This window comes from Macrotis lagotis, chromosome 7, assembly GCF_037893015.1.
Source record: "Macrotis lagotis isolate mMagLag1 chromosome 7, bilby.v1.9.chrom.fasta, whole genome shotgun sequence".
Lineage (NCBI taxonomy): Eukaryota > Metazoa > Chordata > Mammalia > Peramelemorphia > Peramelidae > Macrotis > Macrotis lagotis.
This window is the reverse complement of record NC_133664.1, coordinates 29985461-29998186: the sequence shown is the minus strand read 5'-3', so window position 1 is coordinate 29998186 and position 12726 is coordinate 29985461. Positions and strand designations below refer to the sequence as shown.

Here is a 12726-nt window from a genome sequence, read left to right as displayed (position 1 = left end):
CATCTATATTTCCTGCAAGTACCAAGTTTTGGGGGCAAGGCACTTGTCATGTTGATTTCTTACTTCATGCTGCAGTCTTCCAGTAACATCTGACTCCCACTTAATCTTAATGATTTTATAATCAGATTCCCAATTTAGTATTGTGTGAGCTTAGGCAAGCCTATAACTTCAAGGGGCCTCAGTTTCTTCTTCCAGGGTTATATCTACCATCCTATGACTTTCCCCTAGTAATTTGGGGAACACCTCTGGAAGGACAATTACGTGTTGAGAGGGCACAGGTGGGTGAGTTCATATAAAGGGATTTTAACTTTTCAAAAGGTTAGAAAGGGCTGTCTATTATTATCCAAAGGAATCTTTTTGATAATAATGATGGGCTTTTATATTTTCTTTTAAGGTTTACAAAGTATTTTCCTCAAAATAGCCTCATGTGGGTTAGATAGTATTACTCCCATTTTATAAGTGAGGAAATTGAGACTTAGAGATAAGGATTTGCTCATGATTTCCCAATTAGTGTCATAAGGAGGGTTCAGTCCATGAATACTGAGTTTAAGTGGAACCCATTATACCTTTCTTTCAAACACCTCATGGTATCTTAAAGAAGAGTCCTACCTTTATTTATGAAAATCAGGGTCTATAATAGTCAAAGTAAATACCTAGATAAATGAATGGATGAATATATAAGAAAATATAACCAATCAAATTGATGATTCAATGAATCAATCCCTGGAATCTGGTTTCTGAAAAATAATTGGTTCATTTGCTCAAGGCCTTTTTGGTCTGACACAATATCTATGCTTTAGGCTATCCAATAAGAACATTTCACAGACTTCTAGGCCTGAATTTGAACCCACATATTAAATGAATTAATCATTTAAAAGTCTATCTAAAAAAAAAGGAAAATATACCAACAGTGTCAAGTCCTAGGAATAAATCCTGTGTCTTGGCATCTCCTCCATGTGTGACCTGGGGCAAATCATCTTCCTTTGTGGGATCTGAGAAGTCTCTGGGGTCCCCTGAGACCTAGGCAGATTCCCATGATTTGCGCCCCACCTGCAGCCCTCCAGAAGCCTCTCTTCTCTTACGAAGGAGAGGATGGCTGGTGGCTGAGGGAGGCAGGACTATGGGCTTTTTCCACCTCGGGGTGGGATGCTATGGCGGGGGCACGGTGTGGGTGGATCTAGGGGTGAGGAGAAGAAGCGAGCCCCAAGTTGGCTTTGGGTGGATGGAGGTGGGGGACCCCCGGCAGAGGGGGCCCTGGTAGAGGGGGCCTTGGCAGAGGATGCTCCCGGCAGAGGGGGCCCTGGTAGAGGATGCCCCCGGCAGAGGGGGCCCTGGTAGAGGGGCCCTGGTAGAGGACGCCCCTGGCAGAGGGGCCCTGGCAGAGGGGACCCCGGCAGAGGGGGCCCTGGTAGAGGACGCCCCCGGCAGAGGGGGCCCTGGCAGAGGAGGCTCCCGGCAGAGGGGGCCCTGGTAGAGGAGGCCCCTGGTAGAGGATGCCCCCGGCAGAGGGGGCCCTGGTAGAGGATGCTCCTGGCAGAGGATGCTCCTGGCAGAGGGGACCCTGGTAGAGGAGGCCCCTGGCAGAGGGGGCCCTGGTAGAAGATGCCCCCGGCAGAGGATGCCCCCTGGCAGAGGATGCCCCCGGCAGAGGGCCCCGGCAGAGGGGTCCCGGGGGGGACGGGCCCCCGGGGGCTCCCTGGGTGCTGGGGGAGGGGCCTCCCCGAGGCGCCGCCTTTGTCCTGTAACTGGGCAGCCCCGCCCCTGCGGCGGGCCGGCTTGGGGGTCCCGGGCTGGTACGTGGGCCCCCTGCTCCGGACGGCGCGCGTGCGGGGGGCGACACGGGGGGCCGGGGGTCCGGGGAGGCCGTGCCCGGCCCGCACAGGAGGCGCCGCCCGGCGGGGGCCCCTCGGGGCCGTGCCCACACCCGCGGGGGGCCGGGGGGCGGCCGGGGCTCCGGGGTCCCGCGGGGCCGCGCCGCCGCCCCTCCCCCCGCGCCCGCCCCCCGGCCCACGTGCGCCGCGGCCGCCCCCGCCCGCGGGGGGGAGGAGGGCGGCGCGGGGCCGCGCGCGCGTGAGCGCGCCCGTGCGCGCGGGGCCGCGGAAGCCATTGCCCGGCCGGAGCCGCCGCCGCCGCACTTCCGCCCGTGTCGGCGCCCGAGCCGCCCGGGGCCAGGCCCAGCCGCCGCAGCCCGGAGGCCCGGGAGCGGCGCGGGAGCGGCGCGGAGGCGGCCCCGGCCCGGCCCGGCCCCGGCAGCCCGACACAAAGAGCCGGCGGGCCGGCGAGGCGGGGCCCCGGAGCCCGGCCCGGCCCGGCCCCGCGCGGCGTTTAAAGCCCCGGCCCGGCCCCGCCGCCCCCGGTGCGTCCCGCGGGGCCGCGCGGCGGGGGCGGGGGCGCTATGTCGGATGACGACTCCCGGGCCAGCACCAGCTCCTCCTCATCCTCGTCCTCCCACCCACAGACGGAGAAGGAGAGCGGCGCCCCCCCCAAGAGGAAGGAGAGCAGAGTCAGCATGAGCAAGAACTCCAAGCTGCTGTCCACCAGCGCCAAGAGGTGGGTGCCCCGGGCCCGGGCCCGCCGTGGGGCTCACCTGCCCGCCGTGGGGCGCACCTGGCCCCCTGCCCCCCCCCCCGGGCTCACCTGCCCCCCGTGGGGCGCACCTGGCCCCCCGAGGCGCGCCGCCCCCCCGGGCTCACCTGCCCCCCGTGGGGCTCACCTGCCCCCCGTGGGGCTCACCTGCCCCCGGGCTCACCTGCCCCCCCCCGTGGGGCTCACCTGCCCCCCCCGTGGGGCTCACCTGCCCCCGGGCTCACCTGCCCCCCCCCGTGGGGCTCACCTGCCCCCGGGGCGCACCGGCCCCCCGACTGCGGCAGCCCCGCCCCGGCGCCGGGCCTCGGCCCCGGGCTCACCTGCCCCCCGGGGCTCGGCCTCTCACCTGTTGCGCGCGGGACTCGGCCGCGGCCCGGAGCCCACGTCCTGCGTGTCCGAGCCGCGCGTGGGGGGGGGGCCGCCGCTCAGCCAGGCCGCAGGAGGCTCCGCCGCGGAAACTCACGCGCCGTTCGGATGAGTCGGCAGAAAGGACCAGAAGCGAACTCCGGCCAAAGCCCCCGGCCCCCCCCAGCGCCCCCGGGCCCCCCCCAGCGCCCCCGGCCCCCCCCCAGCGCCCCCGGGCCCCCCCAGCGCCCCCGGCCCCCCCCAGCGCCCCCGGCCCCCCCCAGCGCCCCCGGCCCCCCCCAGCGCCCCCGCGCCCCCCCAGCGCCCCCGGCCCCCCAGCGCCCCCGGGCCCCCCAGCGCCCCCGCCCCCCAGCGCCCCCGCGCCCCCCCAGCGCCCCCGGGCCCCCCCAGCGCCCCCGGCCCCCCCCAGCGCCCCCGGTCCCCCAGCGCCCCCGGCCCCCCCCCAGCGCCCCCGCGCCCCCCCAGCGCCCCCGGCCCCCCAGCGCCCCCGGGCCCCCCAGCGCCCCCGCCCCCCAGTCCGCGGGCGGCCTTTCACCTCTGCCGGGCTTTCCTGCCGCCCCCCCCCCCGGCCGGAGTCCTGGCCGCGCCCCCCAACACCTCCCCGCACCCCCCGGGCCCCGGGCAGGAGCCCTCCCACGGCTCCCTGGCGGACAGGCCTCCCGGGCCGACAGAAATGAAGGGGTCCTGGGGCGACAGGAAGGGGGACCCGAGCGGCCCGGGCGGACGCGGGGGACAACACCAAACCTGGGCCCTGGCGGGTTCCTTCCCCGGGAGGACACGATTTGCGTGAGAACGCGTTACTCCGGCGCCCTCCAGGGCCCAAGCCTTGGGGAGCCCGCCCCGGGCAGTGGGGCGCTCGGTGCAGGAAGGCCGGCCCTGGGCTGCTTCCCGCCAGCCGGGTGGCCCCGAGGCCAGGGCCGGAACTCCCCGGCCTCAGTGTCCAGCCAGTAAGGGGGGCGTGATGACACCCGCCCTCCCCGAACACTGTGCAGGAGCCGCCGCCGCGCCTTGCCCGCGTCCAGGTGGTTGTGGATCCCCGAGCCCAGGGGCTGCGCCCGGCCTGGCCTGGCCTGGTTAAGGGTGGATCGGGCCTGGACAGCACGGGCCTTCGCGCAGCCTTCTCCGGGGGGCTGCGGGGCCGCTTCCCATTCTGTGAGCAGGGCAGAAGCGAGTGGACCTTCGGGGCTGGCGAGGGCCCTGCCTCGGCATGCCCGGCTCCTCATTCTGTGCTGGGTGAGCCCGGGCCGGGCAGGGCTGGCGGGGCTACGTGCAGGCTCAGTGACTCCCGAGCACACAGGCCGAGGCTCTCTTCTGGGAGACACGATTGTTGACTGAGAGGGAGCCGAGTTGCCCAAACTCCTTTACTTGGCGATGACAGCAAAATGGCGAAGCGGCCCCACAAGTCCGGCATTGCTTCGTGGGGGGGGTCCTGGATGTCTGGGTTGGTCTCTGAAGCTTCTGCCCAGGCTAAGCAGAGATGGCAACTCGGGCCATCCAGGGCGCTAAGGGGGCACTCCGGGCCCGGGCCCACAGCCAGTTTGTCTCCAAAGCTGGCCCGGACTGCGGGCTTCCCAACGAGGCAAGCACTTCAGAAGGGCCAGGTTGTCCATAGTCTCCAGAGGGGCAGCAGGAGCCCGAGGGCATCGTGGGCCCGAGGCGGGAGGCGGCGGGTGTCACCCGGCCGCAGGGGACGGTGCCTCGGAGATGCTGACAAGGGGCTGGGGCGGGCAGGAAAACAGCATCTGGTGCCCATCTGGGAGCCCGTTGACCTGGGGAGGAGGGCATCTCCGGGCCACCGCGAGTGTGAGTGGAGGGGCCCGAGCCCGGCGGGGCAGGGTTTGGGCCGGGCAGAGATGGGCCAGGGCTTTCCCTTCCTTCGGGGACGGGCGAAATGACCTCTGGGGGCCTGAAGCTGGGGCTTCCCCCAAGCCCAGACTTCACCCTCCAGCTTTGTTTGCGCAGTAACCCGGGGCCGGGCCGGAGCCCTCAGGCTCAGCTCGGGGCGCTGGGGGCGCTGGGGCCGTGTCGCCCCTGCGGTGGAGGAAAGCCCGGGGTGTCAGCCTCATTACAGAGGGGGCCCGGGGCTGGGCGGCCTCACCTGCACAGAGGGGCGCAGGGGGCGCAGGGCCGGAAGCCCCTCGGGGCGCCCCCGCCCAACGTGGGGGGGCGTGGAGGGGGGGCTCGGGCCCAGGCCGCTGGCCCCCGCCCCGGGGAGGGGCGCCCATGGGGGGCGGAGGAGCGCTGCGGGTGGGCTCTCCAAAGTTGGCAGACCCCGGGCCCGTGGGGCTGCGGGGAGACATGGGGGGCCCAGCGTGGCATGGGGGCGGCCAGGCCAAGCTCGGCCGGAGCCCCGGGGAGCCTCGCCTGGGGCTGCCTGAAGGCGTGCTTGGGATTTTCAGTCTGGATTCAGGGGTGCCTGCAGGGTCCTTCCTGGGAGGGAGGGGAGATGGTGGGTTTTCTGGGCCACGAGAGCTCCGAGGGTCCCCCGTCTAGAGCTGGAAGAGAAGGGGGGATGAAGCCCTGTGCTGAGCTCGGAGGAGAAACCACTGGGCAGCCCGTCCTGGAGTTCCCATTCTAGTGGGCCGCTCCCTGGTGCTGACCCTGCAGGCCCTGGCCTTTCTTTCCTGAAGGTGCCTCAGACCTTCCCTGCTGCCTGGAGAATCTCTCCCAGCCCGGCTTTGAGGGACCCCCCTTCCTGGCCACCACCCACCCCGACCCTCTCCTCCTGTGACTCCTTTTGTGCTTCCTCTGACTTCTCTGAGGCAGGTTTCCTTCCCACCCCTCACCTCCATAGGATGCCGTTTCATTTCTTGCTCGGCCCAGAGGAAATACTTTCTGAGAGTTGCATGTCTTTAAGGGAAGGGTAGTGCTCATTCTGGGGTCCGATTGTCCTCTTTGTTTTGGGTGGGTTCTGGGTTTTATTTTTAAGGTTCCTAGTTCTGAAAGGAAGTCCAGGGAGAAAGGGGTATGAACAGCCCCCACAGGGGCTGTGGAGGGGAGGGGGGGAGGATGACTCCACGTGGCCAAGGTTTGTCTGTTGTGCTACAGGGGGTCAGTGGAAGTAGATAGAGGAGGGTGGGACTTGAACATAGGATCAGAAGTTTAAAGTTCTGAGGCCTAAGGGATTCAGAACTAGAAGAGGCTTGGTTTCTCATCCCCCTTGGGAGCTTGGGGTTCAGGGATTGGTCCTTAGGGGTATGTGAACTTTTCTGGAAAACATTAGGGGGAGGCCCAAAGTCTGGGCTTGTTTTGAGGATGGAAAGTCAGCCTTTAGAATCTGTATTGGAGGGGTGGCTAGGTGGCACAGTGGATAAAGCACCAGCCCTGGAGTCAGGAGTACCTGAGTTCAAATGCAGCCTCAGACACTTAATAATTGCCTAGCTGCGTGGCCTTGGGCAAGCCACTGAACCTCATTGCCTTGCAAAAAAAAAACTAAAAAAAAGTATCTGTTGGAGAGTGACAGGATGGGGAGGTTTTGTGTTGAGCAGGGGTATTTGTCAAGATGTTTATTTACATTTTGGAAGGGACCACCTTACTCTTGACTGGCTCTGGGCTGCCTGATACAGCCTTTCCTAATCTTTGGGGGGAAATGAGTACTGGGAGCTGGGGGGGGGGGTGTATGGCTTCAGAGTGGTGGAGTCTCACTTTGTTTAGTAGAAAGAGCAGTGAACTTGATTGGACAAATCTGGATTCAAATCCTATCTGGGGCCCTCATTAGCTGAGTAACCTCTGTGAGCTGCAAGATGGGGCGATGCCAGCAGTACCCAAGGAAATGTCTGCTGAGCACCTTGTAAAGTTGGACGTGCTCTGTGAATGCCCACCATCTTGATTGTTGCCAGCAGTTGGTGTATGGGGGCCATAGGTCTAGGTGTCTAGGAAGGCACTGTGTCCTTGCCAGCGGGCCTGGGAGGGGAAGGGATAACATCTGTCTGTAGTCGGCGGAGCATAGCTGAGCATAAAAACAGACTTAAGGAAGGAGGGGGAGCTGGGGGCAGGTGGTGGCCAACCAAGGTTTCCTGGCCTGTCTTGCATATGTCCTGACCTGTGGATTGTTAGACGTGTTTGCCAGTGAATTAACCATTTTACTTCTTTTTTTTTTTCCTGTCACTCTCCTGGGATTAGGATTCAGAAGGAACTGGCTGACATCACACTGGACCCACCTCCCAACTGCAGGTTAGTTTTCTTCCCTTTTAAAGACAAACCTCCTCTCTCTTTTCTCCCTGCCCTCAATATTTCTTTGGATACATGTTTTTGTTTTTGTGTGTTTTGGGCTCGTCTTGATGGGACTGGAAGGCACAGCCAAGGTCAAAAGAGGGAAGAGAATGTCTCTGCCTCCATTTTCCAGTCCAAATTGAGAGGTTTGTGTGTGCTAGCTGCGATGTCTCTCTTCCTTCTGTCCAGGAAGGAATACTGGTGTGGGGGGTCCCTTTGAGAGGGAACAATATTAAAAGTCCTCTGAATGCCCAATGGCACTGATATTTAGGAGATAAAGAGATGATATGTACATACGTACATACACCCCATTTGTTTTTATAAAAGAATCCTCCCAGGGTGGTTTCCCCTCACTAGCTGCTGTGGCTGGGCTCAGTCTGCTTTATGGACAGCCCTCCCAGGGCTCCCTGACGTCAAGCCACAGCCAAATCAGCAGAACCTCAATGATGGTAGATAGCAGCCACGCAGCTCCTCCAGTTTGGACGGAGAGTTGGTTGGTTCTTGTCCGTTGTTGTCAAAGAACCAAAATGACCTCGCCATATTAGAGACAAGGGTCAGTGTCCCACCGATAAGTGCTTGGGATGTTCCCCCTCATCAACACCTGGGCTGGGTACTTTCTCTGCAGGGGAACACAGGCATTTTTTAACTTTTGTTAAGTTGTCTTTCTAGAAAATTTGTTGTTTGTTTTTGTCTTTCTGAGAGAAATGAAGGAATACTTTGGGTGTTCTGTGATCAAGTTGTTCAGCTTCCTCCCTTGGGGGTCCTTCAGAGGGTGAGATGGAGAGGTACTTTTGGAGGCCAGCTGTTGGTTGTTGAGGTGTTCACTCTGAGATTATAGGATTAATCTCTTTTACCCATTCCTTTTATTTTTTTTATTATTTATTGTTATTTTTATTTTTATTTTTTTAGGTTTTTGCAAGGCAAATGGGGTTAAGTGGCTTGCCCAAGGCCACACAGCTAGGTCATTATTAAGTGTCTATGACTGGATTTGAACCCAGGTACTTACTCCTGACTCCAGGGCCAGTGCTTTATCCACTGTGCCACCTAGCCGCCCCTGTTTTTAAACCTGTGTGTAAAATCCGTTTATTTCTCATGTCCTCTCTGGGCAGCTCTTGATCCTTCCTGGCCCGCCCTCGGAGGCAAGGGTTCCATGGGTCTGGTGAATGATCCTCATTCTGGGGCTTTGTTGGTCTTTGCCACATGTGAGTGAGCAGCTACCAGAGTTGTCATTCAGAAGAAGTCCTGAGTGTTTACTTCTCAACATTGCAGGGCAGTAAATGGGGATGAAATGAGAGGTGACTAATGCAAAGTTCAGGCTACTTTTTTGTGAATGTTATAATTTTACTTACTGCTTTTAATCTTAACATTGGTATTCCAACTGGCTGGCTCTGCTATTCATAACTCAGGTTCTGTGACTCTGCGGAGCTCTCCAGGTCCATGGACAGTGGAGCTCAGGGGTCAGACTCAGGCCCCTGGCCCTTCCCTCTCTTCCTGTTTCCCCTCTAGACCCCCCTCATTTACTCAGCTTCTAGCTTATATATTTCCCTCATTGGACTGGGGGCCCCTGGGAGGCAGGGACTGGAGTTTGGCCTTTCATTCGCCTCCAGGGTTTACATAGTATCCGGCTCAGCGTGAGTGCTTAAGAAACATTTGTTGACTGCCTTGGAGTCAGAAGGATTTACTAGCTGAGTGACTATGGGCAAGGAAGTCATTGGACCGGCTCTGCTCCTCAGTCTTCTCATCTGTAAAATGAGCAGTGGTAGCCTCCTCACTGCATCTTTGGGCTGTTCTGAAGCTCACAGACATAGCGTAAAGCTCTATGCATACTTGACGTTCTGTATATATGTTTGTTATGTGTGTGGACAGAGGTGAACTCAGAAGGTGGTGGAGATCCTCCCGGACAGGGTCCAGGTGTGAGCCCTAAGATGGGGCCCAGTGGGGCCTCTACCTGCAGTCAATAGAAGTTTGGCCCATGGAGGGCAGAGCTAGGCCAGGACAGGAAAGTCTTCTATGCTGGTGTCCACAACCCTTAGTGTCGATGGGGCCTCAAGCCAGCCTTTGTTTCCTCCTCTCTGAAATCCAGAGGGTATTGACCCCACAGTTCTCAAGCTCCCTCCAAGTCTGATGCACAAACCCAAAGAGAGGGAGCATCATCAGCTTTGTCCCTGGGGTGTTGCTATCTTTGAAACTCATGCTGTAATGGCCTGTTGTCTTTGTTTCTTATACACTGAAGCTGGGCAAAGATTGCCTATCTTAGGGGAACTCAGGTGGGTGTTTTTGCTAAAATTTGACATGATTTTGGATAATAGAACTAACTGATGCACAAGTGAAGCTCCAGGCTTTCCCATGAGTGGGGAAAATGATGTCAGCACTAGGGTGAAAGATAGTTTAAAATTGGGTTTAGGGTTGAAGAATCAAGAAGACTCTGCCACTTCTCTCAGTGACCTTCAGGCTGGAGTTTCCTTAGCAGGAAAATGGGATCATTGACTGGAGATCAGAAGGTCATTTCCGATTCCAATTCCTGTGATTTATGATTGCCCCTATGGAAATGTGCTTTGGAGGCAGCTTGGTTCAGTGAACTTGAAATAAGGAGGCCTGGGCTAAAATTTCAGCTTTTCTCTACGTTCATGGATTGAAACTTGGAAGAACCTTTAGAAGAGGCCATTGGCTCTTAGTCTCTCATTTGCTCTTATGATATTTATACCTCTTAGTCTTCACCTGCCTCAATAGCTGATAACTTAGTTTTGTTAGTAAATCAAGCAAACAAATTTTCAACTTGTCTGCTGACAAAAGATCTCTCCATGAAAATATCTCGTAGTTACCTCATATCTCAAGTTCATTTGGTGTCATTGAATGGAATTAAGTCTATGTAAAGAACTTTCAGAATTTTACTAAATATGTTTTGTACTTTTATATAAGACAAATAAGCCCCCAAAATGATTTTTAAAATTTTCTATATAAATTATTAAAAATGATGAAAAATATCAATTACAAAAAAATGAAAAAATTAGTTGGGGATTTTGCTTGTCATGGTTTGATAACCTTAGTGTGCTACTAATAGATTTAGAGCTGTAAGAGACCTCAGAGGTCTCTTATTTTGCATTTGAATAAAATGAGACCAGAAGAGCTTTATTTAGTTACCCAAGGTCACCCAAGGAATGAGCCACAGAGCTGGCCTTCTGAGGGTACTGAAACTACTGTTTGAAAGAAGCAGCATGTCACCGATCTGCGTATGTCTGTTTTAGCGATTTATATATGAAATGATATTCTTCCTTATACAGTAAAGGTATCATAGTATGGCAGGTTTACCAGCATTCATCAGAACCACATTATTTATTATAGTGTTAACATGTGCATCAGTCTAGGAGGAACCTCTGAAGATGATAAACATTTGTTACCAGTCTTCTGTAGGTGTTTGGGATGTGATAAAGCAGTTATGACTCTCTAAAGAAAGTCCTCAGTACTTAGCAGAATTGTATTCATGCAACTAGAGTCTCCTGTTTTGGACTTTCCTGAAGATGGGAAGTATGCTGATAAGGCTAGGCAGCGGATGTCCATCAGTCTTACCAGTGTGGGAAGAAGACAGATGTCGTGATAATGTGAGTTGTGATCATTTCTGGAATTTACCATTTCAAAACCTAGTTAGGGGTCGATTATCCGTGATGTGAATTATATCTACCGTTGGTTTTTCTGCTTACTTTTTGCCTTCTGGCAAATGACTGCTCACTTATGTTAAAGGGTATAGAAGGGGAGGGAGAAAAAAAAGATTCATCTGGCCATCTTGTTCTTTGTTGGCTCTAATAAGGAAGTGTGTGTGTGTGTGTGTGTGTGTGTGTGTGTGTGTGTGTGTGTGTGTAGTTCATCAAAGGAAATACTTAAACTTTTGAATGTTAGAGAAGGGGAATGGGTTCATTCCCTGAACACCTCCCTTGACTGGATTTTTCTAGTCATATTACTCATGAATTCCATCCATTGTGCTTCTCTTTCTCAATCAGAATCAATTGAACTCTTTAACTTTTATAAAAAATAAGTTACTTAGAAAGTGGAGCAAGAAGAATGTTTATAAACCATTCTTCTCCAAAAATGGTCCCTGGGGAGCCTGGGCTTAGATACCTGGTCCCAGGAGACCTTTTCTCCCCTTTTCAAATTCATCAGGAATCTGTTCTGAGTTCTAACTTCCTCTGGATGCTGCAGAGTCCATCCCCCAGCACTTCTCTGGGTCAGGAGGGATGTGGGGGCCCTCTCGCTGCCTCTATCCCAGTGAGCCAGATCTTCTCCACTGTAGCTGCAGGCCCTTTCCAGTGGATGACCTCTGCCTTCCTGGTGGACTTGGCTTCATGATAGATGCTACTTGGACCACCTCTAGTCTTGCCAGTTTGCTGAGTTCTTTGCTCAGAAGATAATTCTTCCACCCAATATTAGAAAGAAGGGCATATGGTGACTGAGTGGGGGGAAAGAGAATGAGAGCAAGAGATGGTGAGCGTGGAAGCACCACGCCCCCCCCCCCCCCAGTAGCTCCCAAGCGTTGTGCCCCGCTGCGAGGAAGAAAGCGACTGAGGACTGGCAGAGGGGTCCTTCTGGACCCCTTCTGGAGTGATCAGAAGACTCTTCATCACTGTGCACATCCTACAACTGCCTCTGAGTTCCTGTCACCCAGTATTTCCCCTGGATCCTGCTGTTGCAACAGTGATTGGAATGGAATTTGAAATTCACTCACACTAAGGCAGGCAGGTGCAGTTAGAAAAGGAAAACCCAGGGTGGCCGGGTAAGCCCCGAGTGAGGGCTTGGGTGGATTACTTGGGGTCCTAGGCCCAGAGGGAAACCTTAGACTTTGGATCTACAGTTCATGAAGATCCCACAGCAAGGCAGGCAAGAACTGCTTGCAAAGTAAAAATTAAAGAAGAGAAACATTTCTGAGCTGTCTTACTCTGCTTCTAAGCACACTGCCAAATATTGGGTGATTTGGCCCAAAACAATACCAAAAGACAGATGGGTATGGAAGCATTCAAACAAGCAGAGGTGATCTCATAGGAACTGGTCTGGCTCTCCAAGGCTCTTACAGGAAAGCCAGGTTGACAATTAGTGCCTCAGATGAAGCTCAGGCTTTAAGATCGCCTGAGACCAGGCTAAGCCACCCCCAGTATTTGGTGGAGAAGCTCTCGAGTGGGTCCTCATGAGTGCTAGGCCCCACCTCTAGCGAACTGGCTATCACTCTCCCAAACCCCAAGGGCACTTGGAGATCCAGAGGGCACTGGCTGAACTCCGAACTTCAGCAGGCATTCATCTGCCCATCGCATTTCTCTGCTGCTCTGAAAAGCTATGGTGGGGCCACAGTGATTGTCTAGACTTGGTGGCACCATGCTGGAGCTTTCCCTCTCTAGAAAGTGGCATCCCTATTATCCCTTCCAAGCAGTAAGCAAGCGTGGCTCCAAGGAGAGTGCTTTTGGAGAGAGCCATTGTATTAGGGATGTGGAATGAACTTGATGCCGCTTTGTGGAAGGGAGAGAGAATCCTTCAGAGGATCCCGTGATGCTTGGGACTGTCTCCTTAATTCAACTTCTG

At 56.3% G+C, this 12726-nt stretch overlaps 1 protein-coding gene across 1 annotated transcript in view; it reads left to right on the top strand.

Annotated features, from left to right (window-relative positions):
- The first annotated feature begins 2362 nt into the window (after positions 1-2362).
- Positions 2363-12726, top strand: part of UBE2E1 (ubiquitin conjugating enzyme E2 E1) — a 33657-nt gene continuing 23293 nt past the window's right edge. The window contains exons 1-2 of the mRNA XM_074195710.1: positions 2363-2550; positions 7075-7125. Coding sequence (XP_074051811.1) covers positions 2396-2550; positions 7075-7125 — 206 coding nt within the window. The 5' untranslated portion in view covers positions 2363-2395. The remainder of the gene's footprint in view (positions 2551-7074; positions 7126-12726) is intronic.